Genomic DNA, 26,326 nt, shown 5'->3' with positions numbered 1-26,326 from the left:
GCAGAGCACAGCAGAGAGGGCCACAGAGGAAAGGGCATGGGACAACACAGGGACAAGGTGGTGTCTGTAAGTGGAAGGAGACTCTGGCCAGAACCAAACCAGCTGCACTTCCTGTGGACCTCGCAGCTGCTGGGACCAAGGAAGCCAACATCTGCGTGACAGCCACCCAGCCCACGGCACCCTGTGCCGGGTAAGACGGGACTTCTCCGAGCTCGACGGGCGCGCTCCCAGCCCTTCACGTCCCTGCCTAGTTCCCATTTGCTCACTTCTTGTGCTCACGCAGACATGGAGCCTTCCCCTCCCTGTTCTAGACTGTACCCTCATCAAGGCTGTCTCCTTGCTTTAATCGAGGACTGGCCTCCACATCCTGGCATTTCCACAGCTGCTGGTTCTGTGCCGTTCACCCCAAGAACCAACAACACATGTGTCACTCTGAGCTACTACCCTAAATGGCTCCAACTGATCCCTTTAGACTGACTTCCTGCTATAATCTCAGTGAATCATCACCATGAAAGGGAGAGAAAGAGAGGCAGAGGAGAAAGAGTCAGAGACAGAGACTGAGAGAGACAGAGAGACGGGAACAAGCTTACAGATTCCCTGCATGGTCAACCCTGTAAAAAGGCAGGTTAGGAACAGTCAGAAGCCAGAGTCAAACGAGTCTGAACATTTGAGATAGGACAGCTTCCTTTCAAAGGAAATTAAACAGGAGGTTTGTTTGTCTAAATCGTCCATGAGCCTGCTTCATTACAGCAGTGACACTTTCCTAACAGCCAAACATGTACTTTACAAAGCATCTCAGGTGTGCATGGACTCCCGGGACCTGACCTTGACAAAGGTCTGTGGAGAGCCTTGAGCCACACTTCATCTGGAACCTTCACAGGGGAGGAGGCCCCGTCGGGTGAGCTGTTAGCAGCACACACACACACACACACACACACACACACACACACACACCACACTGGGAGAGAACTGTGTTGTAGAAGGATGAAATGAAAACACTGATTTATTTCATTTATGAGTATGGTCTCCAATTGCATCCATTTACTTATAAAAGTCTCAAATTTATCCATCTTTATAGCTTAGCAGTATTCCATTATATTTTTTAAAAATCTTTTTTTATCCATTCCTCAGCTGATGGGCACCTGGGTTGTTTCCAAGACTTAGCTATTACAAATTGTGCTGCCGTACACATGGATGCACATATATTGCTGTAGTGTGATGTTTTCAGTCCTTCTGGGAAAATACCCAGAAGGGGAATAACTGGTTCTATTGGGACCACCAATCCTATTTTTTTTAGGAGTTTCCACTCTGATTTTCACAGTGGTTGCCCCAGTCCACACTCCCACCAACAGTGGAGAAAGGTTCCTTTTTCTCTGTGGCCCCACAACATTTGTCATGGGTTGTTTCCTTATTGATAGCCTTTCTTTCTGAATTGGGAAGAAACTGTTCAAAAGAAAGAAGAAACTGTTGGGGGGAAAGGTCAAAGGATGAAGGAAAAAGGAACAAATACATGTATACATTCATAGGATAGTTACACAGCTAGCTTCTCTTAGTTCCTTGGAAAGAAAGTCTTGCCTTAATACTGTTTGGACAAGACAGCATGTCTATCTCCTGTACTCTGAACAACTACACAGTCAGTACACAATGTATTAACTATTGTAAGGGTCCTACTGATTTGTACAGAGCTTGCTTTCATTGTTACGTTTGTTCTTGTTTTTCTTTAAAAGAAAAAAGAAAAAGAAAGCACTGAGAAAGGCAAGGCAACAAGCCGCGAGAGCTGAGATGGGCCCACGCCAGGCAGGGTAGCTTCGGGGTGCAGGCCCTCGCTCGTGTGACGCCCTGCCACTGACCATGAAGGCAGGGCCCCGTGGGCCTCACCCACGTGTGCAAGGGTGGCGATTGCGACAGCGCTGCTGACTGCACCCCTGGGGCCGAGCCCTTTCCAGAGCTGCTGCACCCGAGGTCGAAGCCCAGGCCACTGAGCGGGCTATCTAGTGCCTACCACAGCACGTGGCACCTAGTGCGGTGACAGCCCAGATGGGACGCGACCCTCTGCCCACCGCCCGATTCTGATTCTCCCTCGCTCACCCAGGCAGCGAAGCCCGTCTCCGCGGTACCCAGCCGCGCAACTGCACACGTAGCCACCCTCTGTGTTGATGCACTTGGAGGAGGGGGAAGGGCAGACCGCTCTGTCCGCTGCGCACTCATCTATATCTGTGGGCCAAACGAGGAGCTGGTGACTCATTTAGGCAGCGCTGCCATACAGGGGAACGGCAGGAAAGGATACTCTACAAATACACGGCAGACCCTGTTTCCTGGCGGTGGGGTTCACATCTGGCTGTACTGTTAGAGGTCCTGCTGTCTGGATAACTAAGTCTTAAACAACCATCTGGTGTTCTGAGAGCGTTCTTTTTGGCGGGAACGGCTAAGCAAACCACTCTGTCCAGTTTCTCACCACAGGGACTCTTCTTGAGAGGCGTGTTGGAGCACACCTGTAATTCCAGCACCGTGAGACGCTGAAACAGGGAATCACTTGTTTGTAATTCTGAGGCTGTCAAAACAGAAACCTACCCACCATGATGCACTACCGTGAATAAGCTTAGGCACTAATCGGCGGGAGAGAATGCTGTTTCCACTGGAACTAGTGAACACACCAATTTTACTTCAGTGGAAGTCACTGCCCTAATTATAAACTATTCCTTTTAGCACCAACTATACTTACTGCATAACTGTAATAGAAACTCTGCATGTTAGTGTGTGCAATATGCTTATGTGCCTAACATTTTCTATGCATGTCATCTAGTATCATTATCATCATTACTTAGCTAACATCTAGTGATTAAATTTGCTGATGATATAAATCTTTCTGGCAATTCTACATTGTTAAGAGCAAAAAGGCTCTTTCTGGTTTACAGTTATTCAGACCTACATATTTAGTTTTCTCTCTTACCAGTACACTGCTTTCCATCACCAGCAAATCCTTCCGCACATTGGCACATGGCCCGGTCTCCCTCTGAAACACACTGTGCATGCTCGCCACAGGCTGCTGGGGTACACTCATCCTCATCTGAAAAGCAAGAAGCCACACGGTAATTTGGTTGTCCCAGCTTCTGCTGGGCGGGCTGTACTTCCTGTCCCAGATCCACAGCAAAGGATCTCACCAGCTGTGATTCTTTACAGACTCTCAACCAATGTCAAACTCAGCTATCCAGTGTTCAGAGACCCCTGCATGCACTAGTTTATAATTTTTTTTTAAATTTTAGGTTTAAACTACAAAACTGCTCAAAATAAATAAACTCATTTCAAAAATTTTATTGTGTATTTAACAATTTCCAACTAGTAAGTTAGTAGACAGCAGATAGTAAATGATAGTTAGTAGAAGCAGACAGTAAATGAGAAAGATTCATCATAGTCCATTCACTAATATGCTTCATTATATAGTGACTGTGTATGTCACAATGTGTGTTTGTATTGAGATTTATGCAGTGACCTGCAAACCTCCAGGCACTTTTACAAAGTCATGAACTGTACCAGTTAAATGCTGTTAATAGGTCATGGCATTTCATACTCCACTGAAACCAACACCCCAGGGGACAGAGTCACATGGAGAGTCACAAACATGAGCATGCTTTCTGTTTTGCCTTTTCACTTCAGCTATTTTGGATAGAATCATTTTGCAAATGCCACCTATCACCTGCTTTTTGGATTTGCAGGACTTGACATACACAGTATAAACTAAAATATATAAGCTAACGATGTATTTGTTGTTGAGTTTATCTGAATATGAATATAGAAGAAATAAAAAGGCCTTGCAAGCATGCCATAAATCACAGAAGGTTTGATGATCTAAGCAGGATTTGGGCGCCTTGCAATCACAGTCCCTGGGACCTGCATTTGATTCCTGCAGCTGCTGAGCAGGACGCCTGCCTCTCCTGCTGAGTTGGCCATCTCCTCTCACGAGCGCCTCAGCACGGTCAGTTCAGACTAACGAACTGCCCGCTGGATTCAGCACTCATTCTAGAAGACTAGACCCCAAATCACAAGGCTGCTCAGAATATAGCATGGATAGGATCCACTTACCCAAGACATTTTAGATCCCTCACAGAGTTACCCTAAATTAGCATATGACTCAGGACTTGTTGGGTAACTGAAACCTTGAGTCAGCATGGCAGGATGAAAGCAAAGGCTTTGCATTTGTAGATGGGTGAGCTGGAGCCAAGCTCTTTCAGCCAGGGCCAGCTCTGGGAGGATCACATAATGCATGCTTTTCCTCTCTCACTACGGAGCCGTTTCGGCTAGGTCCATTTCCAGTGATTTGTAAGAGTTGGTAGAAAAACTGATTTACAAGTATTACACATATTTAGATAAAGATATTGAACAACTAGTGTCTCTGGGGCTGGGGATGGTATGCAGGGGTAAAGCACTTCCACAGCCTATGTGAGGCTCTAGGCTTGAGCCCTCGTACTATGACAGGAAAGAAAGAAAGAGGAAGGAAGGACGGAAGAAAAAAGAAGATCTGGCCTCTCACACAAGAAGAGGCTCCAAGTCTGTTACTGAAAATAAAATTCATTCAAAAGTACCTAAGATGTCCCAGACCTTAGAGAACCAAACACTGAGTGAGGAAGACCAGAGGCACAGGGTGAGGTTCTGGTCCAGGGCCTGCGCAGGGCACCCCTGCTGGGCCAGGGTCTACCAAGTCTTTTGGTGCAGAAGCATCCTAAGTGGGCTGTGCAAGCAGGACAGGAGGGGCTCCAGGGGGAGCTGGGGGTCAGAGACAGTCTGTGTGTGCTGCAGACGAGGCCAGCACACTGGCAGTGCTTGTGGAAAGCCAAGGACAGCAGGCTTGCTGGGCCCTGAGCAGGGGGCTTCGCAGGCCAGGGAAAACAGGTCAGAGTCCAGGCATGGGGGGACAAGGCACTCACTGTGGAGAGATGAGGGGCTCCACTTGGGCAGGGCTGTCTCCAGGCCACCTGCATTTGGCGATCTCTGTCACCTCGTCCTTGTGCTACACGACCATACGCTTGATCTGTTCTAGCCTCACCTCAGTCCTCGAGTCCTTCAACCGGAGTCTTCCAAAACATTCTCTATAAACCTCAGGGATCACTGATGGCTTTGAAAGATTCTCTATGCTGCTAATATTAACCAAGACCACTTTCCTTTGTCACATTGCTCCTTCTTGTCCCCACATCAAGCTGTATTTAGCCCCTCTTTGGTATCCCCACCACTCAGTACAATGTATGCCCAATAAATTGCTATGTGAGGAATATTCCTAAAGTCACAAAGTTTCCCAGTACTTCTAATTTTAGTATCAATGAATTATTTGGTCATAATTTTCAAAAATCTTTGGTCAAGTCACTAATTAACATATCTCAGTCTTAATTTTTGCATCTGTAAATGATGAGCTGCAACATGGATCAAAATAGAGAATTAACTTAAATACGTGGCAACACACTTAAGCTCCACATCAAAGCCAGGTATCATTATGATTAAAATATACACCTTCCATCTTATCAGAAACCACCATGACGAGAGGGGTGTGAGGTCCCCGAACCTTGCACAGTTACAAAGTCATCAGCAAGCACGGATATCAGGGAAGCCCTTCCTTAAACACTCTACTGTGAGGCAATGTTTTATGGCTACAGACATCTTATTGAAATATAATGTTAACCCATAAAATAAACAAATGTAATGCAAAAAGTCAAGTTAAGCTGCAATGATGGAAGGGCAGAGACTTAGGGAGAAGAAAGGGTGGGAACAGAAGAAGCTCTTGCACAAGTAGCTCTAGTTGGACAACTATTGGCTTCACCAGTGATTCCAGGACACAAAGTGAATACGGAACATCATAGACAGAGGCTTGCCAAAGTTGTTATGTACCAAACAAATTATTTAACAACATAGAAGAGAATTCTAAGATTTTCTATAAATTCATTTTCTGCAGCAGTTGAAGAAAGGAGCTGATTTTGCTCGTCAATGCTATTGTTTTCACACCAGCAAAAACACAGCTAAATGGAACTTGTACCAACAGGTATAGGTGGAGACACACTTAAATCTGTTCTGCCCTAATTCTCCCCTTTGTTTTCAAGTTACATTCCTCCGAGGTCACCCAGCCCAGACTCTCAAATGTGCAGTGCACGTCCAGCCTAATGTGGAGGTGGACAAACCATGCAGAAGAGAAAGACTGGAGTCCGAGGTCTGGTTTCACTGCTTGAGTGATTTAGCCAATATTAAGAGAGAATCCAGAATTTCTCATGGGTAGAATGGAAATCAGTGATGCTGAAGGACTGGAGAACCCGTTATTCCCACCTGACACCACAATTTCAGCCACCAGCATGCGCTGAGAGCCTGTAGCACTGTCTTCTGGTGCCGTCATCCCGGGTAAGATGTCCAGTGCCGTCACCTGGTTACTCTGATCAGCTTCACCACCTGTCGAGGGCCAACAGATGCAGCTAAGTTAGCTTTTCCATTTCCAGGAAAGTTTCATTTTATATTTACAGTTGTTCTTCTTCGGTTAGGAGTTCAGACTCACACTTAAAGTAGGAGGATCCAGGAAGATGGGCAGGGCTTTGCTGACTGAGAAAACCTCCCCTACTAGCCCACACCCTCTCAGTTTCAGCCCGTTGCCCTTGATGGTCTGATGAGCAGGAAGACAGAGGAGAAAAAGGGGCCTCTTTTAGGTACTAGCAAAAACCAAGATTAAATAGCAAAAGTCTTGTGACCATAATAAGATCATAATCACAGACCATCGTGGCTAAGATTTTTCCACTTGAATTCAACATATACTTCTTCTTTTAGGTTGCTTTCCATGCCTATTTTAGCCTGATTTTACCTGCAGTTTAAATGTGAAAGGGCATAAAGAAGCCCTAGGTTAACAGAGGCCAGGAATGATACACAGACCCACTCAGCTGTGCACCCAAACCCCAGGGTCTGAGGGCACAGAGCACAGGAGGTCTTCATCCTCACACCAGCTCTCCTGCCTCCTCTCACAGTGACAGGGCAAAACCCTGATGGGACCACTGCTGGGCCATGGCGTGGACCATGGTGGCGATAACGAACTCTGGCAGAAGGAGCTGCCCTTGGCACCAGGACTCACGTTTACCACCAACAGAAATGGAGAAGACCAGTTCACAAGAAGCTCTTCATGAGGTAATACGAATTATTATTCTTTTCCTTGTCAAATGTTCTGGGTTTTTGTACAGGGTCTCACTATACAATTTGGGTTGGCCTTGAGCTCACTTTGTACCCCAGGCTGGTCTCAAAATTGCAGTGATCCTCCTGTCTCAGCCTCCCAAGTGCTGGGATTACAGGTATGCACCACCCCGCCCAGCAAAATGTTCTGTTTTTATTTCATTTTTGGGTACCAGGAATCTACTCCAGACCTTGTGCTTGCAAGGCAAGTGCTAAGCCACTGAGCTCTATCCCCAGCTCCATTTTTATTTTTTATTAGCATATTCCTTGCTTTTCTCTCACCATCTGCAAAAGCGCTGTCTCCCTGCTTCCTATTATTTATCTTTCATTTTGCTCTTTATTTATGCTTTGGGATTCTCAGGTAAGAGAAACCATGCCACATTTAAGCTAGTGTGTCTGATTTTTTAAAAAAATTCTTGGCCATGGACTGGAGAACTGTTTAATCTTCTGCCTAATCAAATGAGAAGTACACCTAAAAGGCTGCCAGTGCCTGCTTAAGAGAAGAGAGTGGGGGGGGGGGGCATGGAAGTGAGTTCTGAGTGTCAGCTGAAATGAGACACTTTTCTTTACTGGATGCGAAGGTGAACTGTGCTAGACACGGGCATCTGGCAAAGATGGCATTTGGGCATCTCCAAAATGAAGGCATGTGCCCATCTCTTCAAGGAAAACCATGGGCAGAGGTTGTCAACAAAGTGAAGCCACAGGAAACTGCTGCCTGTCCTGTTCTAGTACGGTGTCCAAAAAGAAAAGGAAGGACCCCCAAGAAGGCGTTTTGAGTGGCCATTTGCAGTCCTTTCCCAAGCCTGCGCCCAAGGCTGGCTGTGTTTCAGTCTTCAATCAAGGCAGTGTGTAACAGACTGAACTCAGAAGTGGCTGTGAGTGGCCAGCTGTCCTCTATTAAGCCAGACCTTAAAGTGGTGCCACACTGCATATAATCTACTTCTAGTTCTGGAAAATACCCGTAGGTCATTGTTATAAAAGTGTGTTATGTGAATAGTAGATGTGTTATTGTAAGTTTAAGAAGGATATCTTTGATTTTCATTTTAATTTTTAATACCACAAATATTAGCAGATATAATCCACATAAACAAAAACTCTTTGGGGAATTACGAACATCTAAAATATCCAGCCCTGAGCCATGGGTCGATCAATCCATTTATTTCTTGCTACTCTGTCATCTAACTTAGATTTATACTGTGGCTTACTACAAATTTCTAAAATCCTTTCGACAAAATTAAATTGTCTTTTCTGTGCACTGGGTAGAAAGATATCAAAGATGACTTCAATTCTGCCTGGACAGTTCCGAAGGACACTACCAGCCACCTGCCACACCTATTTTCCCTGGCCTCCCTGTGTCTCCCTCAGTCATATGTACAAAAAGTGGGTCACAAGCCTCCTCAGGCTGGCTTTTCCAATTTGTCTAATATCCTGAAGTTATTTTTTTATAACTTTGCTTTTCCTATTAAGATCTGTCATATGAGAGGGAAAGAGTATATCCCCACTCCTAAAAATTAAGACATAAAACGTTTAAACAAACCTTTCTAAACATTTTTGTGAGGGGATGAATGCTAGTATTAGCTGGGTGTGGTGGCACACACCTGTAATCCCAGCACTCAGGAGGCTGAGACTAGACGATTGTTGCAAATTCGAGACCAGCCTGGGCTACAAAGTAAACTCAAGGCCAGCCTGAACTGCATAGTGAGACCTTGTCTCAAAAAGTTCAAAAAGAAGAAGAAAAGAAAAGAAATGCTAGTATTAATTTCCAAGCTTGAGCCAACTGCACTATATGGAGAAGTTACGGACTTTAACCACCAGGAAGTCCCTTTAATTCAGACTGTAAAAAGGAACCCAAAACTCATCCAAAAAATGAAAAAACCCCACACTCCTAGCATTCCTAGAAACAGAGGAGCTTTTAGTAAAACAGACTATGAAACGCCAGGCAAAGCAGAGGACTGATGGGCAGCAGAAACTGAGGGGCCACTCAGCAACACACTTGCAGTTTTACCATTGGACAGCTGTTGACTCGTGGGAGCCAGGCAGCCCTTCCCATCCGCGCTGCTCCTGAAACCTTCATGACAGGAACACTGAGCGGTTCCCAGCCTCTCTTGACAAACATGCTCACAGCCTCCATTCTGATGCAAGCAGGGGTCTGTGCCTGGAGGGGAAAGGAGGTGACTTCAGGTGAGCTGGGAGATGCCAAAGACGCCACGGGTGCCAGGCACCATCCACAGCTTGAGGAGAGCCACTCACAGGCCCTGAAGAAAGGACTTGCCCAGCTCCTGCTCTTTCAGGGGACTTCCTACAGGGCCACTGAGGCTCAGGGAAGCACACATGTGACCACCGCCTGAGGACAGACTCGGGATGGCCAGCACGTTGGCCCACAAAGCTCTTCAAGGATTGGCTGCGATGGCTATTTCCTGCCCCTCAGTCAGGCTGCTGGCAAGGGCAGTCCGAAGAGGAGAGCTGTGGCAGGACACTGCTTGGGCTGGGCTCGGGGGTGGAAGTTGCCACTGAGGGCCTCTAAGTCACCTGCCCTCTGGGCCTGGCACTGGGGACCTCAAAGTGTGAGTAAAAACTGTACAGGAAGGGAAAAGATGAGGTCAGCAGTATGCAGCCCACAGTACCCAAGCTACCAAATCAGAGCTGAAGCCGAGGTTGCCAGATGACCACACCGCGCCACCTCAAGCACAGTCCCAGTCTTAGGAGATCTCAGCATCTATGCAGATTAGTGAAAACCGCACCATGCCCTCACCCGCTGCCCGCTACTGATTAGGAGCCACGGAGTCCAGCCCGGGGGCGCAGGATAGCGCCAGTACCTGGTTTTGCCAGTGGGTGAACCACAACCAGTGAGGCGGGTCTCAGCACGCTGCCTCGCAGACGTACCCTGTTTTGGCCAGTCCTCTTGTTCACCCGAATTACCGACGGTGCGGCCCAGTCCGACAGCCACAGGTGGTCCTCAAACACGGCCACGGAGAACGGGCGGCCTGGAAGCAATTCACAGCACTCAGCTCTGTGAGAGGATAAGGCTGGAAACCCGCAGGTGCCTACTACAGCAAGGTCCTCGCTGAAGAGCTCAGTGGAGAGCTGCTGACCTGTACCTGCATCCAGCAGAACCTGGGGCTGGGGAGCGCTCACCCTCCGGGGTGCCTGGGCTCATGTGAGGCCCTGGCAAAGCCCTGTATCATCATTACCTGCCATCGGGCAGGGTGAGATGTGAGCTGCGGATTTCAGTACTGAGAACCGGACCCAGGGCCACTGCCTGATCTTTCCTTGAGATGGGGTCTTGCTAAGATGCCCAAGCTGGGTTTGAACTTACAGTCCTCCAGCTCAGCCAAATTCTCAAGTCCACCAGCACATCTCTGCATTAAACCCTCTCCTCTTACCTAAGAGCAGTCAGGAGACTGCCCTCTGCAGGCCCCCTGTTAGCAACGCCACCAGCTTCCTTCCTGCAGTCCTTTAGCATCCTCTCTCCTCATCCTCTCCCCTTTCCTTTGCAGTACTGCAGAGTAAACCCAGGGTGCTTGCACGGAGCTACACCTTCAGCTCTTTTAATTTTGTTGAGAGAGGGTGTTGCTAACTCACTCCATTGCCTAGGCTGCGTCTGAACATGCGGTCCTCCTACCTCAACCTCTGAGTGCTGGGATTACAGATGTGCAGCTAATTTCCATGTCCCCTGGATCTCACTTCATGGGTTTTCTTCCCTTCCTCACTTTTCCTGCAGCCTGGGCACTGCACTCTGGAAGCTCTGAACTGAACTGAACGCTGCTCTGCTTTGTATCTTGTTTTGAGACAGGATCTTGTTAAACAGCCCAGGCTGACCTTGAGCTTGGGAACCTCTTGCCTCGGCCTCTCTAGGAGCTGGGAAGACAGGAGTGCACCACAGCGCCAGGCTTATTCCTTCCTTTCTTAACCTGTTTTGAAGTCATTTGTTATCTACCGGCTCCATTTTGTGGCTGCTTCAATCACCTCTCTGTGCCCCGAAACTGCCCTGACACGGTTTCCAAGCCCCTAACCCGCAGGGACACGTCACACAGCTCCTCCTAACCCAGCAGGCCTGCACTGTAACCCTGCCTGCTCTCACTCCAGGGCGGTCTTTCTGCACCAAGCAATGGACTTGGTGGACTAGAGTCACCTCTCCCTCTGCTGGCAGCAAGCATCAATGACTGTTCTTCAGTCAGGAGCCGCTCACCGCTGACCAGGGCCATTAAGATTCCTTCAGCCTCTAACCTGTTGCCCCAATTAATGTCCTAAATACGGCAAAGATATTTGCTGTGTGTTGCTATTGTTATGCTAGGCTGGGTCCCCAAAGCCTCACATTTTCACAGGCGACTGCATTACGGGGTTCTATACTCATCTATGGTCTGAGGCAGGCTGTTAGGAGGTGGCCCTGGCTGGAAAACCCTGGGCACTGAGGGTGTAACCAGGAGGCCTGTCTCCAGCTCCACCCTTCTCTGCCTCCTGGCCCCTCACTGTGAGGAGGCTTCTCAAACCTTTCTACCACGCCTTCCAGTGGTGTAGCTTGCAGACCATGGACTGAGACCACAATCTTAAATTCATCCCTCTCCTGTAAGCTGTGGGTGTTGGATATTTTGACCCAACAAGGAGAAAGTGACCAAGACAGCTACTGGTCTTTTTACTGCAATAGAAATCCACAACACAAAATTTACCATCTGAACTTTTTTTTTTTTTGGTAGCAGGAATCGAACTCAGGGTCTTATGCTTGCCAGGAAGCAACATCCTGGCATCTGAACCATTTTTAAACATATAGTTCAGTAGCATGAGTATATTCAAACATTCTTTTTTTTTTTTTTTTTTTTTGGTACTGGGGATCCAACCCATGACATTGCATTTGCCGGGCAGGTGCTTACAATGTTGAGCTAAATCCCCGGCCTATTCAAACATTCTTGTGCAACCAATCTCTGGATCCTTTTTACCTTGAAAAACTGAAACTTTGTACCTATCAAACAACTCCCCATTTCCCTTTATCCCCACCCACTGGTAAGTACCTTTCTGCTTTCTATTTGTGTAAAGTGAACTACTCTAGACACCTCACAACATGGAGTTTTACAGTGAGTTTTTGTGACTGGTTTATTTTACTTCGCATAATATCCTCCTGGTTTACTGTGTTGGAACACATTAGGATGTGCTGTAGTGTTTTAAAAAATATTTTGTACTAAGTATACTCTTTCTCATTTTTTGTTTATCACAGGGCCACTAATAATTGCATCTTTTTACATTAAGAATGAATTCACCCAACCTTTACATGAAAAATCCTGAATTTGCAGTTGAGAAGACTGTGTCTATGTGTGTGTGTGTGCACGTGTATGTGTATGTGAATATATATATATATATATATATATCAACAGATAACACTGTAATGATGGGATCAATTATTTTACATATAAAATTACTTGATAGATGTCTTCAACAGGAAGTTGCATTAGTCACAGATTGCAGTAGCAATTTAAATGGTTCACAAAATATGATGCTTTTACATTCTGCTTAGGCTTTTCAAATATGTTTCTACCCGTTTTTATCAAAGCCATAGTTTTCCATTTGCTTGGTGGTATTTTTTAAAATAATGTCCGTCTTGTCTCCCTCCCTCCCAGCTGTTGAATTTGTTTGTCAACACTGGGGCTCCATTTCTTCAGTGACCTAAGTGCATGAATGAAGATTTCAGCTACACACAAACTTATCACTGCTATGAAGTACAATTTTTAAAAAGTCTTAGAAATACAGGAAATTGAAATTATATTTATCTTGCCCTATTTTAAGTATCATAAAAATCTAGACATTTATTGCCTCTAACACTATAGAGGATGGGTAGAAAAAGAGTTTTACACCTATTACTAGTTTTTAGCTTCTTCCTAAATAAGAGAGACTATGGATTTTTCATCTTCCCAATCAGTTTCTAAATCTCAAAAACATCTTTGACTCTCGAGCGTGGCTCTCATTTTCTATAGCCCCCTCCCTTCCGTTACAGAGCCTCTCCATTTTCACCCACGGTGATTCACCCACACCCTAATCTTCCAGCCCAGCCCTGGAGGCGTCCCAGCCTCCACCCACTGTGGCCTGCTCAGCTGCAGCAGCCTCTTGCTTTCCTTCTGTCTGAATGCCAGTCTGACCCTTGTGTATGTCACACGCTCAAGAGCAGGTGCCAGTTCCTGGATAGATGCAGAATCAGCCCAGTCCTCACACCCTGGCAGCTCTACCACACAGGCAACTGTGTGCCCTTCACCACCACCTGTCTGCCACATGGCTCTTTTCGAACTGCCTGCAGTTCCCTAAATCAAAACAAACCTTCCACCACTGGGGCAACTTCAAATCCACTTATATTCCCGCTCTGATAGTTATGAAGATAAATGACCCCCCAGGCAAAATTTGAAAATACAGTAGGGAAGAAAACTGTTGTATCGTTTTGTTTCTGTGCTACTGGGAACTGAATCCAGGGCCTACACAGTGAGTTACAGCCCCAGCCCTTTCCAGCCTATTTTAATTTAAAAAAAATTTTTGGAAGGCAGGATCTCACCAAGCTGCTAGATTGCCCAAGCTGAGCTGGAACTTTTGATCTTCCTGACTTGGACCCCTAGAAGGTTCGAATTTTATAGGTGTGCACCATCACGCCCAGCTGAAAATCACATTTATCAGTCTTTACATGCTATCATTGATGTGCACTGATGCCTAAAAGTGATATTATCAATACTGTAAAATATTTTCTAAAACATAAGAAATGATAACAGCTGAACCAACCTTTTATCCCTAATAAATACAGACAAATTTAACACTTTCTGATTTACTTTTACCTAGTGTTTCTTTGTTTTGGTACTGGGAGTCAAACTTACAACCTCACACTTACTAGGCAGGCACCATGGCGCTGAGCTGTAGCCCCATCCCCTTTTGCTTGGTGTTTTAATGATAAGGTAGCCCTGGTAGCTCATGAGTCCCTGGACAAGCCTGTTGCTCTCTATTCCTTTTTCTAGCAATATGGCTAAGTGTGTGTGTGTGTGTGTGTCCCTGTGTGTGAGCACATCTTGTATGGGACAATTCTCTATACTCAAAATGAAATCCCTCACCCCAAGGCCTTACCTACATCACCCTGGCCCAGTCTCTGGCGTCTGGAACCATCCAGATTGGCCATCTCAATCACAGACCGCATGGCGTCACACCAATACAAGGTGTCTGTCAAGTAGTCAATAGTGAGTCCACTGGGCTCGGTCAGATCTGAGCCAGCTATGAGGAGCCGGCCAGAGCCTTGAAGGGAAGCGCTTTCAATTCGAGGATTCATCCCCACGTCGGTCCAGAACAGTCTCCTTTAATCAACAAATCAAATAATGAATAGAATTTTTCTAAAAAAATTGCTCTATTGTTTCATCATTGAAAAATCAATACCAATTACTCCAGCCTATGCTGGAGAAAATACCACACTGCATGTTAGACAAATAATCTTCAAAAGCAAAAGTTAACTTTCCTATGTAAAGCATGTTGGATAAGCAATGTTGAATGAAAGCTCAGATCACTGGATTATAAAAGAAGTTTGCTTTTTAAAATGGATATTACTCATCCAAAGTGGGCCTAAGTGAGCAGCCTTAAATTAGCTGCTGAATCTGGTGACTCCGCTAGGCGTTCTCCTGCGATGCACAGGTAAAACACAGCAGAAGCACAAGAGTACACGTGCCCATCACCTACTTTACACAACACACTGCCGTTTCTCAGCTAACTTTAGGTGGCATAAACCAGGTGTCGCGAATATTTTTTGAAGTCATTGTGACTGAATATTTACTGGTCTGATGAAGGATGTTTACATTCTCACAGTTTTTACCATTTAATTGGTTTGAAATCAATGGTTAATTACCACCAATATGTTATCTCACATAGACTACTGGGAAATTTCTAGCATAAAGAAAGCAGTGTTGGTTTTTGGTTTTTGTTTATTAACAACTAACAACTAGGAATCCTTTATTCTCCTTAATTCTCTACCCCAAAGCAAAATGTGACGTGAATTCACACAGGACCTCTGCAGAAAGGGGGCTTATTTTCTCATCACTTACTTGGCCATTGGATGAACAGCAATTCCTCGTGGGCGAGAGATATTTTCCTTAATGATTATTTGTCGATGTTTTCCATTTAAATCACTCCCTTCAATGACAGACTTCCTAAAATGAATTTAAATAAGAGGCTTACCAATATTACTTTTCAAACAAAAGTACTGCTTTTCCTTGTTCCTGCTGTGTAAAGGTAAGGATTCTAAACCACTTCTCACCCCCAACACACATACCCAGAGTTAATCCACATATTCTATTATTTTAAAACTCTCTATTAGCATCTGAATATTTATGTTTGACAATTAAAACACACGGTTACAAGACAAGGTAGTAGGAGGCTGTGGCAGTGGCAGTGGCCTGGCAGGGCCTTCCCCCCATAAAACGGACCTTTCACCTGTAAATGGGCTCTTCTTATAGATCCACAAATTCCACAAATCTCCTGCCAAGACCACATAAAAGCTGCCAGTCCCAGACCATCACACCCCTCTCTCAAGGGCCCACAGTCACTGAGTGTGAATTTCTTTAATTCTGATGAACTTTTTACGCCTCCCATAGCCTCACCCTGCCTGCCCTCCCTTTCTGTGACGTAAGTCAGTGAACCTACAACATGTTCCCTGGGCGAGGCGAGGTGAGGTGAGGTCCCCATCTCCTTGGGGACCTTCTTGGGCCCCACCTTGTGACAGTAAGAAGGGATCTGGTGGTGCAAGATGTCTTTGAACTCAACATGGCCAATTTAGTCCCCAGGCAAAACTGTCACTGTGATCCGCTCCTCTCTTGCTGGGAGGGAAGAAAGGGGGCACATAAGACCATCAGTCCCAGTCTCGCCCTTCCAGCCTCTGGAAACTCTGCTCAGAGCGGCCAGCAGGGATAAAAGCTGAGTTCCCTAAGTGTCTGCCTTATGAACTTCAATTTGGCTCAAAGAGCAAAGCGCAGGCAGCGGGGTAGGGAATGAGAAAGCAAAGACTTGGGACACTTGGGTGTCCCCCCCATCCCGCCCCATAATCTAGAGGAGCATCCTTTGCTTTATGGAAGGGACCTGCCAGAGGAAACCCCGCCCTGCTTCCAGGTAAGAAAGATCATGCAAGAGCAATTTTTATCTCATAGCAGTTTTTAATACCTCCAAGCAATGAGAAAACAGAGGTCTTATAATTACCTCTTGGTTCTTTTTTACAGGGCAGTTGATTTTAGGAATCAGGATTCTTCATACTAAATAACAGCACTGCCAGAGGACTTATTAACTAACTTCACTGCTGGGTGTGGAATCTGCCTTTTCCTCTGCTAATAGACTGTAACCACACCCTTGGTTCTTAATTACCTAAAATTTACACATTATCTAGTATCACAAGATTGGAATCTTGGTTAGTTAAATCAAACTTATAGCTAATATCAAGGCTTTCAAACTGTCAATTTCTCATTTCTAGACAAATTAAAGGTTTTCTTCCAGCGACTGCCTCTAGGACGAGAGGACGTCTAAAGGTCCATTTCTACCAACCTCCACAGGCTAGGGAATTTGAATCCGATTCCCCAGGATACTGGGTGCTTGTCTAAGTCCTCAATGCACAGCCTCTGCAGGCACCACGGTCCTCTCAGTCAAACAAACTTAAAACAAGAGGAGCTTTGTGAACAGGGAGGAAACAGGAGAAGACACAGCACCTTACAGGGCCCAGGAACTGTGGACATCTCTATTGTCCCGGTCAACGTTTACAGCTCTGAGAATAACCACATGCGTGCTTCATTCTACAGAGCTGACATTTAAACCACCCTTCAAGTAAGCTCAGCACAGAAGGAACCATTAATATGGTTTTTATAATTATTACAACTGGAGTTGCTTTTCATTTGTTACACATCTCAGGGTCAAGTGCATTTTAAATCAGCCCTGATTGCAGCTCCGTGGTTATGGTGTGGTGCTGGGCTTGAACCCAGGCACGCTAACCATGCCTGCATTCACAGACCTACAGCACGTCCAGCCCAGCACTGTGACACTAAGATCTCAGGGGCTGGAAACAGTCACCCTCGAGCTCCAGTTCCAGAGCCACTACATATGGACTGCTTGACCTTGAGGAAGTTATTTTACCTCTTTGATTTTCAATTTTTTAAATATGTATATTAGAGAAAATAAAATCTTCTTCTTGGAGATTCAGTGGTATGGACATAAAGCTCTTAGTATAGTATCTGGCACATTATAGTCATTCAGTAAATACCCAACCAAAAAAGGAAGGTACGGCTAAATGAAAAACAGAACGAGTGGTAACAGAATGTGCTAGACACAGAAGGCCATGTTACTGTTAAGTACACCCCACACCATTACATCTGGTTCCCATCAGTGATCCAGATCAGGAGAAATTTTCTGGAACACAGAAATACTGCACTCAATCAGGTAATCCAAGTCCTTGAGAGCTTTCTCTGCATTCACAGGGCAAACCCAGTACTAACTCTGTCTTCTCCTACTTTAACACGGAGCTTCCTGATGTCCGAGTGGTTTCTGGCCTCCAGGGGCTCCGAGACAGTATGCTGAGCACACAGCCTGTCTCAGAGTACTAGGCCAGGGGTTCCAGCTTGTGATTTTGCTTCGGGTGCAAGGAAGGGAGCCCTTCAGCACCATGGGCCACGGCCACTTCATCATGGCCCCTGCTGGCCTCCCTATCCTCTTCCCAGGCTCATGGGGTCCCCACACCTGCCCAGCAGCCTTCTCACAGCACTGCAGGCCGGGTTCCAGAGGACAAGAATGCTGGACTTGACTCTGGTTCTGTTGCTTCCCACAAAGGGGAAGTGGGCCCCATCCTGGCCTGGCCCCCATCAGTATCCCTCCCCATGCCAGCGTCCTCTCATCTTCCCACTTGCAGGAGGATCCGGCCTGTGGATTCACATTCAAAATGTGTCCCTTGCATGCTGTGTAACTGGGATAACCCCTCTTAGCCTGTCTCTGCTTCATCCTCGTTGCCTTTAAATGAAGAGGGAGGCCAGCTGACCCCCAAAACACCTCCCAGCCACCTGTCTGGGAGTGTCCTCCCCCACATGGCGGTTTTCTAAGCACCTGTGACACTCCTTGCATTGCTGTTTAGACTGAGCATGTGTACTAACTCTGCTGGGAAGATGGCCTCATCTCCTCAGCTGCACCACGAGCTGACTCCAAAGCCGGGACCCACCTGGGCTCCACTGGGAGTCAGCTTCCCCTCAGCAGCTGCTCGGTCAGCCTCTCGGACTGAACAGAGATAGGCTTGGACTTCTCTGGTAACAGTAGCCTGACCTGCACAAGCTGCTGCCAATTTCTTGGACACTGAAATTGTCCCACAAATTCAGATCCAATCTTGACAAAAATAACATCTCACTGGTGTCGTGGAGGAGTAGGGAAAGTGCGGGCAGCAACAGGACCTGTCTCATCGGATCCAGTCCTGGCCAGCATGCAGCATAATTGTTCTGTGTTCAAACTGAGGATGAAGCCAGTGACCTATTACCTATTCATCACTCCCATCCCCTGTGGCATCAAACCGGGAGGAGAAAACATACCCACTGTCTGTCCAGTAGAGTCTACGGCCAATCCAGTCCACGGCAAGGCCTTCTGGTATGTCCACATCTTCCTCAATAAGCCTCTCTCGCTGGGACCCATCCATATTTGCTCGCTCTATCCACTTCAGGGCTGTGTGGGCGAAATACATCTACAAAGAAGGCAGACCTTGCTGACTGCTTCACAAAAATGAATGGACTACATACAAAGGGGATTAGTAAGGCTTCAGGTCCTCCATGTAACTGTTAGGAGCACAGCCCTAGAGACATGTCTTCAAGGAAACCTCAACTGCATTGCTTCCCAATGAGTTTAGCCTTAAATAAGTTACTCACTGCCTGAGACTCTTAGCTTTCTCATTGGTAAAAAGGAGGATAAAGTATCAGCATACATACGTATCTCCCTAATAAATCCATAGTCCCTGGCACATCCCTCTACTCATTGTTTATTGATCTCTGATCACTGGTCAGTGATACAGACTTTGTTCCTGAACCCTAGTGGTTTCCACAGTTAAAAGGGAGCAATGACTTGCAGATGAATGAGAGCTGCAAACTGGGCTGCATCTTCCGCTGCTCAGTCCATTCCCAGACCACTGCAGGGCAAGGCCAAAGGATGGGCTCCTCTCCTGGGTTTGCTCCTTATTTGCTTGACTCTTGGCCAAGTCACTTAGCCTATAAACACAAAGCTAGCAGGCTTTCAGATGTGAGAATTAGGAAAGGGTTAAAAAGTATGGAGTAAGCTGGCAATTTGATGAGTAAAATTTTAACAGCGAGCACATAAATGTACCTACAAGGGATAATAAAAAATTAGAGAAAGTGAGCCGGATATGGTGGCACATGCATGTAATCCCAGCACTTGGGAGGCTGAGGCAGGAGGATCCTTGCAAGTTTGAGACCAGCCTGGGCTACAAAGTGAGATCAAGGCCAGCCTTAACTATATAGCGAGATCCGGTCTCTAAAACACCAAAAAAACCAAAACAAAACAAAAAACCTAGAGAGGGTGATTAAAAATTTTAATTTAATAGACAAACTGTCATGGTCTTCCTCAACATTTCCCCCCTACTTCGGACATCCTTTTCCCAATGTCCTTGCCACTTTCTGAAGCAGTGCTGAAAGTTCTCTTTTGTGGCTTTGTAAGGTATGATAAAAAAAAATACAGTGACTGCTGCTGCCAAGAGCCATCCAACAGAAAGACAGCCTTGCAAAACCAGGACACTGTGTCCCTGTGCACCTTACTCACCAGATCTAGTACTGTGCAACTTCCGGCTCTTCTCAAAGCCAAAATGACCACGACAGGCAAAGGCTTTGCACTGATTCAGGACATGCAGGCAGCCAAAACAGTGCAACTGAAGGCCCTCAAGAAAGAGGAGCCCAGAGTGGCTTCAGAAAGTGGCAACAAGGAAGTGAGCTCGAAGTGAGGGGGAGAATTGTGAGGTGTATGAATGGCCATGGGTCTTTTACTACAATAAATTTTAAAAATTTAAACACATACTGTATACTTTAGTCAAACCTCATAAAATAAACCTGTAGTTGATGATGAGAGTATTCATAAAATGGTAGCTCATTAAATAATAGATTCCAAGAGCTGGGGATTTAGCTCAGCGGCACAAGCGCCTGCCTGGCAAGCACAAGGTCCTGAGTTTTTGACTTCTGGTACTAATAATAATAGGTTCCTCTTTCTAGATAAAAAGTTATATTTTATAAATACAGATATGAATACTTTCTCTTACAAAAAAGCTCCACAGGGTTGTATGAAATGCTAAGGTACACGCGAATCCCTTATGAGGAACTTGCTAAGATGCAGACACACTGCAGTGGCCCGGCTAGAGTCCAGGGGTCCGCAGTTCTAACAGGCTCTTGGCTATGTAGCTGCTGCTGGGCCAAAGAGCACAGTGTGAGTAACAAGCAAATGAGAACATTAACTAGAGAAATGAAAATCAGCCACCCGACTTAAAGTTCATCCTTGGTCTCCCTATCTGTCTAGTTGAGAAAATGCTGACTGAATAGGAAAAATAAAACCCAAAACATAGCAACAAATGCATCTTGAATTGTCGTTAATGTAATTGTTCTATGGAGTCATACAGATTCAGTTCAGAGAGAATCATCGCAAGTGTTCCAACTATAAATCTTTACTTAGTGAGAATCATTGTGTGTAGCTATGATTCCAAAGCTATTAAACACAATTAATTTGCTTCACTCTCTTTTGGCCACTTAACCAGAGTGCTTCAAATGAGGAAAAAACCAAAAAACACCAAGTTTAAAATTCTACACATTAATGAAGCATCTGGAGTAACTAAAAAATTATGGAAGGTGACATAACTATGAAACTATAATTACAGGTGATTAATGTCTAACAGAAATCCTAACATCATTCTTAGCACCTCTACCTAGCACAAATACAACTACGAAACGAAAGACCAACTGGTCAGCTGTTTGGGTCAGTAATAAAGAAATTCAAAGTTATCTTTTAAGACATCACATAAAATTATTCTGTAAACAATGTTACAATTTAGACTCTTATCCCCCGATGAATCATGAAATTTCTACTTGCTGACTTTTATGGCTAAGAGGTCATTGAGTTCCCGCTCTAAATGACATAAATTAAAAGCAAATTATCAATCCCTGCCTCATATGCCCCACACCCAGCCTCTCACTGCTTCTATCACCAGCAGATCATCAAAAATTGACTCATGCAGCTCCGTCTATGTGCACAGCACTATGCCAGCCTCCTGTTCTCACTGCCAAAGACAAAATTAAACTGAGGCTTCTCTGTGACCATTCCCAATACAGACAATGACCACAGCAAGACGGGGGGTGCGCAGAGCAGGGGTGCTAAAGTGCTTCAAACGATGCTCCAGGGCCTGTATTTACTTCCTGGCACGACGCATTCTGGGCCTAGCAGAGGATTTTCAAGTCGCCTGGGTCATTTGCTAAGATAAAATCCTCTCTTCTGTCCTTGTGGCTCCTACGCCTACTCAGGCCACAGAACCTTACCTTATTTTCCACTGGGTCATGATCCAGTGCAAAAACAGTTCCCATCTGCTGGCTGAGCAGGACTCGGTAATCAGTGCCATCGAAGTGCATGTGTCGAATATCTTGGGAATTGGCAAAGAGCAAAAGTGGCTGTGGTCCTGGAAACCCAATTTCAAAGACAGCAGTGTTTAAAACACGCTTTAGAAAGCAAGAAACACTCTGACTCTTCCCTTTCATTGCAGCCTCTTCTGTAATCTTTGCGGTACTAGTTTCCTTAATGTTTCCCCAGTATAGTGGAGGCAAAATCAGGCAAGAAGACTTCCTCCTTCATAAGGTGACGCACAGCCAGAACTTCATTATTGGATTCATCGCTCTCTAGGTGTCTGCTTTCAAAATACAAATTGCTTATACAAAGGGCCATGTTAAATAGCCAGAGCCACAGCCAAATGTTGCAGGGCTTGAGGTTGCAGCTTCCCTGGTTCATACACACTGAATTCATGTCTGAAGAAGACCAGGGCTTTCTGAGAGGTGGGCAGGATTACTTGAGTATAATGAGACCTTGGTTGCCTTCAGGACTCAGATTATGCTATGAACTCAACCTTCAAAAGTTAAGGTTCACTAGGGATATAGCTCAGCAGCACAGTGCCTGCCTGGTAAGCACAAGGTTCTGAGTTCAATTCCCAGTACCAAAAAAACAAAAGTTAAGACCACTGTGGTCTAAAGGGAAGCTTTCATGATAATGATGTGGTCCCAGGTTCTCAGCATAGTGAACTTTTAAGAGAGGTTAAATCAGTGTGATATAAATCTAACATGTCCAAGGCTATTAAAAAATAGTGAAAGCATACAACTTCATATTAAATTTTGACATGAAAAGGACAGAACTTGTCAAGGCATTACATTCACTGAAGAGATAAAAATCAAGTCAATCAACATGTATTTCTTAAATATCTCTAACTACAGTTTAACACTACTCTGGCCATCTGCTGTCTATAAGAAAACACCGTACTTGACATTTTGGTAAATCTTTTGTAGATGCTAGTTAACCTAGAAATGCTCCTCCAAAATATGGTTTTTCTTGATGTTGTAATTACTCCATGTTATTTGTAGTGACTGGGCATACTTTCTATTTCAGAAAAAAAATCAAGATTTCTACCAAGAAGCAAAATTTAACATATCATTCTAAAGGAAATGTAGTTTTCACGTGATTTGTTTCTTTTGCAGGAAAACATTCTGGGCAACCATAGCACTGACCTGAAGCGGCACAGCTTTTCCCGTCCAGCTGCAAGTCATACCCAGGGAAGCAACCACACTCCCACGACACTGGGCTGCGTGTGATGCAGTGCTGGCTACAGCCGCCATTATCGGGTGACGAACAGCCTAGAGAAAGCAGGTGCTTGGTAACGATGTTCTGTCATTCAAAACGTAAGGATTCTCTATCGAAGTATTATGGTGGACCACTTACAAGCACAATTTGAAAACTGTCGTGCCCCCCCCCGCCCATCCTTACTGCTGCAACTGAGTTGATTTTTCGAGAGATTAGAGAAAACTGTCACAGTGCCCCCTTCCCTATAGGTCAAAATCGTGGCTGTTAACCTTTTGCATTCCACTGAGCTCTAGAGAAGTACCCAGCAGCTGGCTGGAGAAACCTATTTTGGTGAGTTTGGCAGCTGTCCTCACTCTCCCTCTCACATTTAACAGCCTCTTGACTTCTTTGTTCATTTCCTTTTTTAAAATCTAAATTGGCATTATTTTAACTCTCGATTTGGGCAATACTTCATCCCATGACGTAAAATGAGCTGCTGCTTCTTTTTCACTTTTTTAAAATTAAAAAATCAAAAATCCACCCAAACTTCTTTTGCTAATTTTGGGCTATATCCTGACTTATATATGCTCAAGTTTCCATGAAGCCAAGAAGGTATTTATTGGGTGCAAGCCACAGGCCAAGCTCTCTGCACCTGCCATCCCGTTCAGTCCAGGAGGAAGGGTCAGTACTGCCACAGTTGGGGAAACAGACTAAGACAAGTCCAGCGTCCAGGCTAAATCGCTCTGCTTGTGACTGGTAACGCGACCTCAAGGCTGTCGCCTGAAAGCCCTTGCTCAAAATCACTTCACCAAGCTTTCTTAAAACAAAGCAGAATCGCAGTTTAAATCTGTGTGTTAATCTATTGACTAAATTATCTTTTAATGTGTAATATCTGGAAACTACTCTCCTTTGGCAATAAGATCAACTTTGAGGTGTCACTTAGAAAATGCACAGGTTCAAACCAGCAAAAGGCAAATAAACTTACCACTGCATGTTTTTCCATCTGCCTGGAGCACAGAGCCTTTAGGACAGAAACACAGGGGACCATCTGACGTCAGAACGCAGCCATGGCTACATCCAGATGCACCGCTTGGACAGGAAACCAATTCTGATTCATGATGGACAAAGGCAAGATTTGTGTTAAGTCAGGTTGGTAGAAATGTACTACAGCTGCTAATAAAAAGTTGAAAGAGGTTAAAGATCAAGTATTTATAGATAGCTATGGTAACAGATATATAAAAGCAAGAAAAATCCAATTTAAGAAAATTAAAGAGCACTCATTTTGAAAATTTCTCTAGTTTCTTCTGAGCTGCCTTTATTTCAAACAAAATTTTTAGTTATTCATCATCAAACTTTCAAAACATTTTCAATGGAACTTAAACAAATGATTATTAAGGTCATCTGTCAAAAGAAATACATTTGTTAAAAAAAAGAAGGACATCCTGTATTAGTGGTTAGATACAGAAAGAGAAATGAAGGGTCCTTAACAAATGTTAACATGTATGACAGATACAGTATAAATTCTCATAACTTCATGATAACGTGTGATCATTAAAATGGGAGGGGATGGATGCAGAAATAGAAGATAACAGAACAGGATAGAAAGCTCCGACTAGAAAAAACTCAAACATGCATAAAAGTGTACATGTAAGGAGTTATTTTACATAAGTGAGCATGTGAAAGATTATTCAAAAATGGTACAGAAATAAATAATAATTTCAGGAAAAATTAAATCCCTACTCTATGCCACCCATCAAAATTAATCTCAAGTAAACCAAAGATGCAAATGTAAAATACGTCATGAAAGTTCTAGGGGTTTTGATAATCAAATGAGACTGTGTGTGTCATGCTTGGCACATTTATATCCTGCACCTGCACAGCACGTTTAACAAGAGGCAGACTCACGACCTGGGCAAGTTTCACAGACAGGCACAAAAATGGTGGTGGGTTTTTTGCAAGAAATCTGTTACCATTCATTCATTTCAATGTGCCTGGCTTGTTTCATAAGATAGATAATATCTAGCTGACGTATTCTCCTCTGCCTTTTTTTTCCATCCCATCTGTGAGTTATCCACTGCCTTTAAAGTAGGACTAAATAACAAACTTGATTTTAAACATTCAATTGTACTTATCCATGCTAGTGTACTCAGTAAGATAGCTATCAGAAGGCAATCTGAATATGTAATCCTAAATTTGCACTGGGACTAGCCATACAAACTCATATGTATTTTCTTTTTAATAAGTGTATTGCTAGCGTTGATGCCCCCCAGAGGTTGGAAATAACGCCTCAGTGGCAGCTTATGTCCTCTAGATGCGATTTCGCATTAAAAGGAAGCAGTGCCCCTTGAAAAATTGCTGATTGCAAGTCTAGAAGATAACGGGAACACAATGAGCCAGCAAAGTGTAACGAATGTAATCAGGTAACGAGGAAAGTGTCAAAGACTATTACCATTTGAAACACTTGATGAAATAACAGATTCAGGAAATGACTGCTAGAAAAAAACTTCATAAAGCATGAATCAAAACACTGAGAAAGCTAAGCTTTACAAAAAAGTAGGGGAGGAGGTTCCAGTGGCAAAGGGGAGAGAATCTGCTAATCAGTAAGGATAGCAACTCAAAGTGAAAATGTTTAAAATCTATGAGATTATAAAGATACCTAATTAAAAACATTGGCAGGTCACTTCGGAAAGGTGTCAAGGAAGCACCTCTCTAAAGAAAGAATTGTAAGAATTGTGTCTTAGGTAAGTTAATAATTAATGAGAGAAAGTTTTCTTTAAAAGAGCACTGCAATTAATATTTTAAAAATAACAGAATTTGACTATTACCATTTGAAACTCTTGATGAAGTAATAGATTTAGGAAATGATTGCAAGAAAATTTTATAAATCATAAATGAACATACTGATCAAACTGAGCATGACCAAAAAAAAAAAATACAAGATATTATGCATCTCTCCATAGAAGTGCAAACATATCTATGAAGTATTCTTGTCAAAATATATCAAAGCTAAATCTGATCAATCTTGCAGATACAAGCTTTCAGAAAAGACATGGACATGACAGAAGGGTGACTAGCAAAATTCAAAAAGTGAGCAACTCTGCTGGAAAAAAAAAGTTAACAAATATTTGTCCAAAGGAAAAAGAAGAGGAAAGAAAATCTATAGAATAATACAATTAACACAGAGAGCTTATTTTGAATACATAAACAACTGTTTACAAAACTTTTTAATATGAGAAATTTGAAAACTGACCAGAAAGTTGATGTGATTAAGAATTTATTATTAACTTTTGAAGTATAATAGCATTGTATTTGTACCTGACAA

General features: G+C 44.3%; 1 protein-coding gene across 2 annotated transcripts in view; it reads right to left on the bottom strand.

Moving 5' to 3' along the window:
• Nucleotides 1–26,326, bottom strand: part of Egf (epidermal growth factor) — a 76,454-nt gene that overhangs the window by 18,938 nt on the left and 31,190 nt on the right. Inside the window, exons 8-18 of one of the 2 annotated variants that reach the window (XM_013150605.3) lie at nt 23,990–24,112; nt 22,953–23,078; nt 21,723–21,859; nt 18,735–18,883; nt 15,234–15,338; nt 14,272–14,495; nt 10,002–10,169; nt 9,191–9,340; nt 6,304–6,423; nt 2,951–3,067; nt 2,089–2,214 (exon numbers count right to left, since the gene is read on the bottom strand). In XM_013150605.3, the coding sequence (XP_013006059.1) occupies nt 2,089–2,214; nt 2,951–3,067; nt 6,304–6,423; nt 9,191–9,340; nt 10,002–10,169; nt 14,272–14,495; nt 15,234–15,338; nt 18,735–18,883; nt 21,723–21,859; nt 22,953–23,078; nt 23,990–24,112 (1,545 nt within the window). The remainder of the gene's footprint in view (nt 1–2,088; nt 2,215–2,950; nt 3,068–6,303; nt 6,424–9,190; nt 9,341–10,001; nt 10,170–14,271; nt 14,496–15,233; nt 15,339–18,734; nt 18,884–21,722; nt 21,860–22,952; nt 23,079–23,989; nt 24,113–26,326) is intronic. The other variant, XM_013150606.3, reaches the window with a different exon arrangement.

The sequence above is a fragment of the Cavia porcellus genome, unplaced genomic scaffold (assembly GCF_034190915.1).
Source record: "Cavia porcellus strain 051 isolate PalLab524CR breed Dunkin Hartley unplaced genomic scaffold, mCavPor4.1 scaffold_14, whole genome shotgun sequence".
Taxonomy (NCBI): domain Eukaryota; kingdom Metazoa; phylum Chordata; class Mammalia; order Rodentia; family Caviidae; genus Cavia; species Cavia porcellus.
Note: the sequence above shows the minus strand (reverse complement) of the source record. Positions and strands in the feature narration are given on the sequence as shown.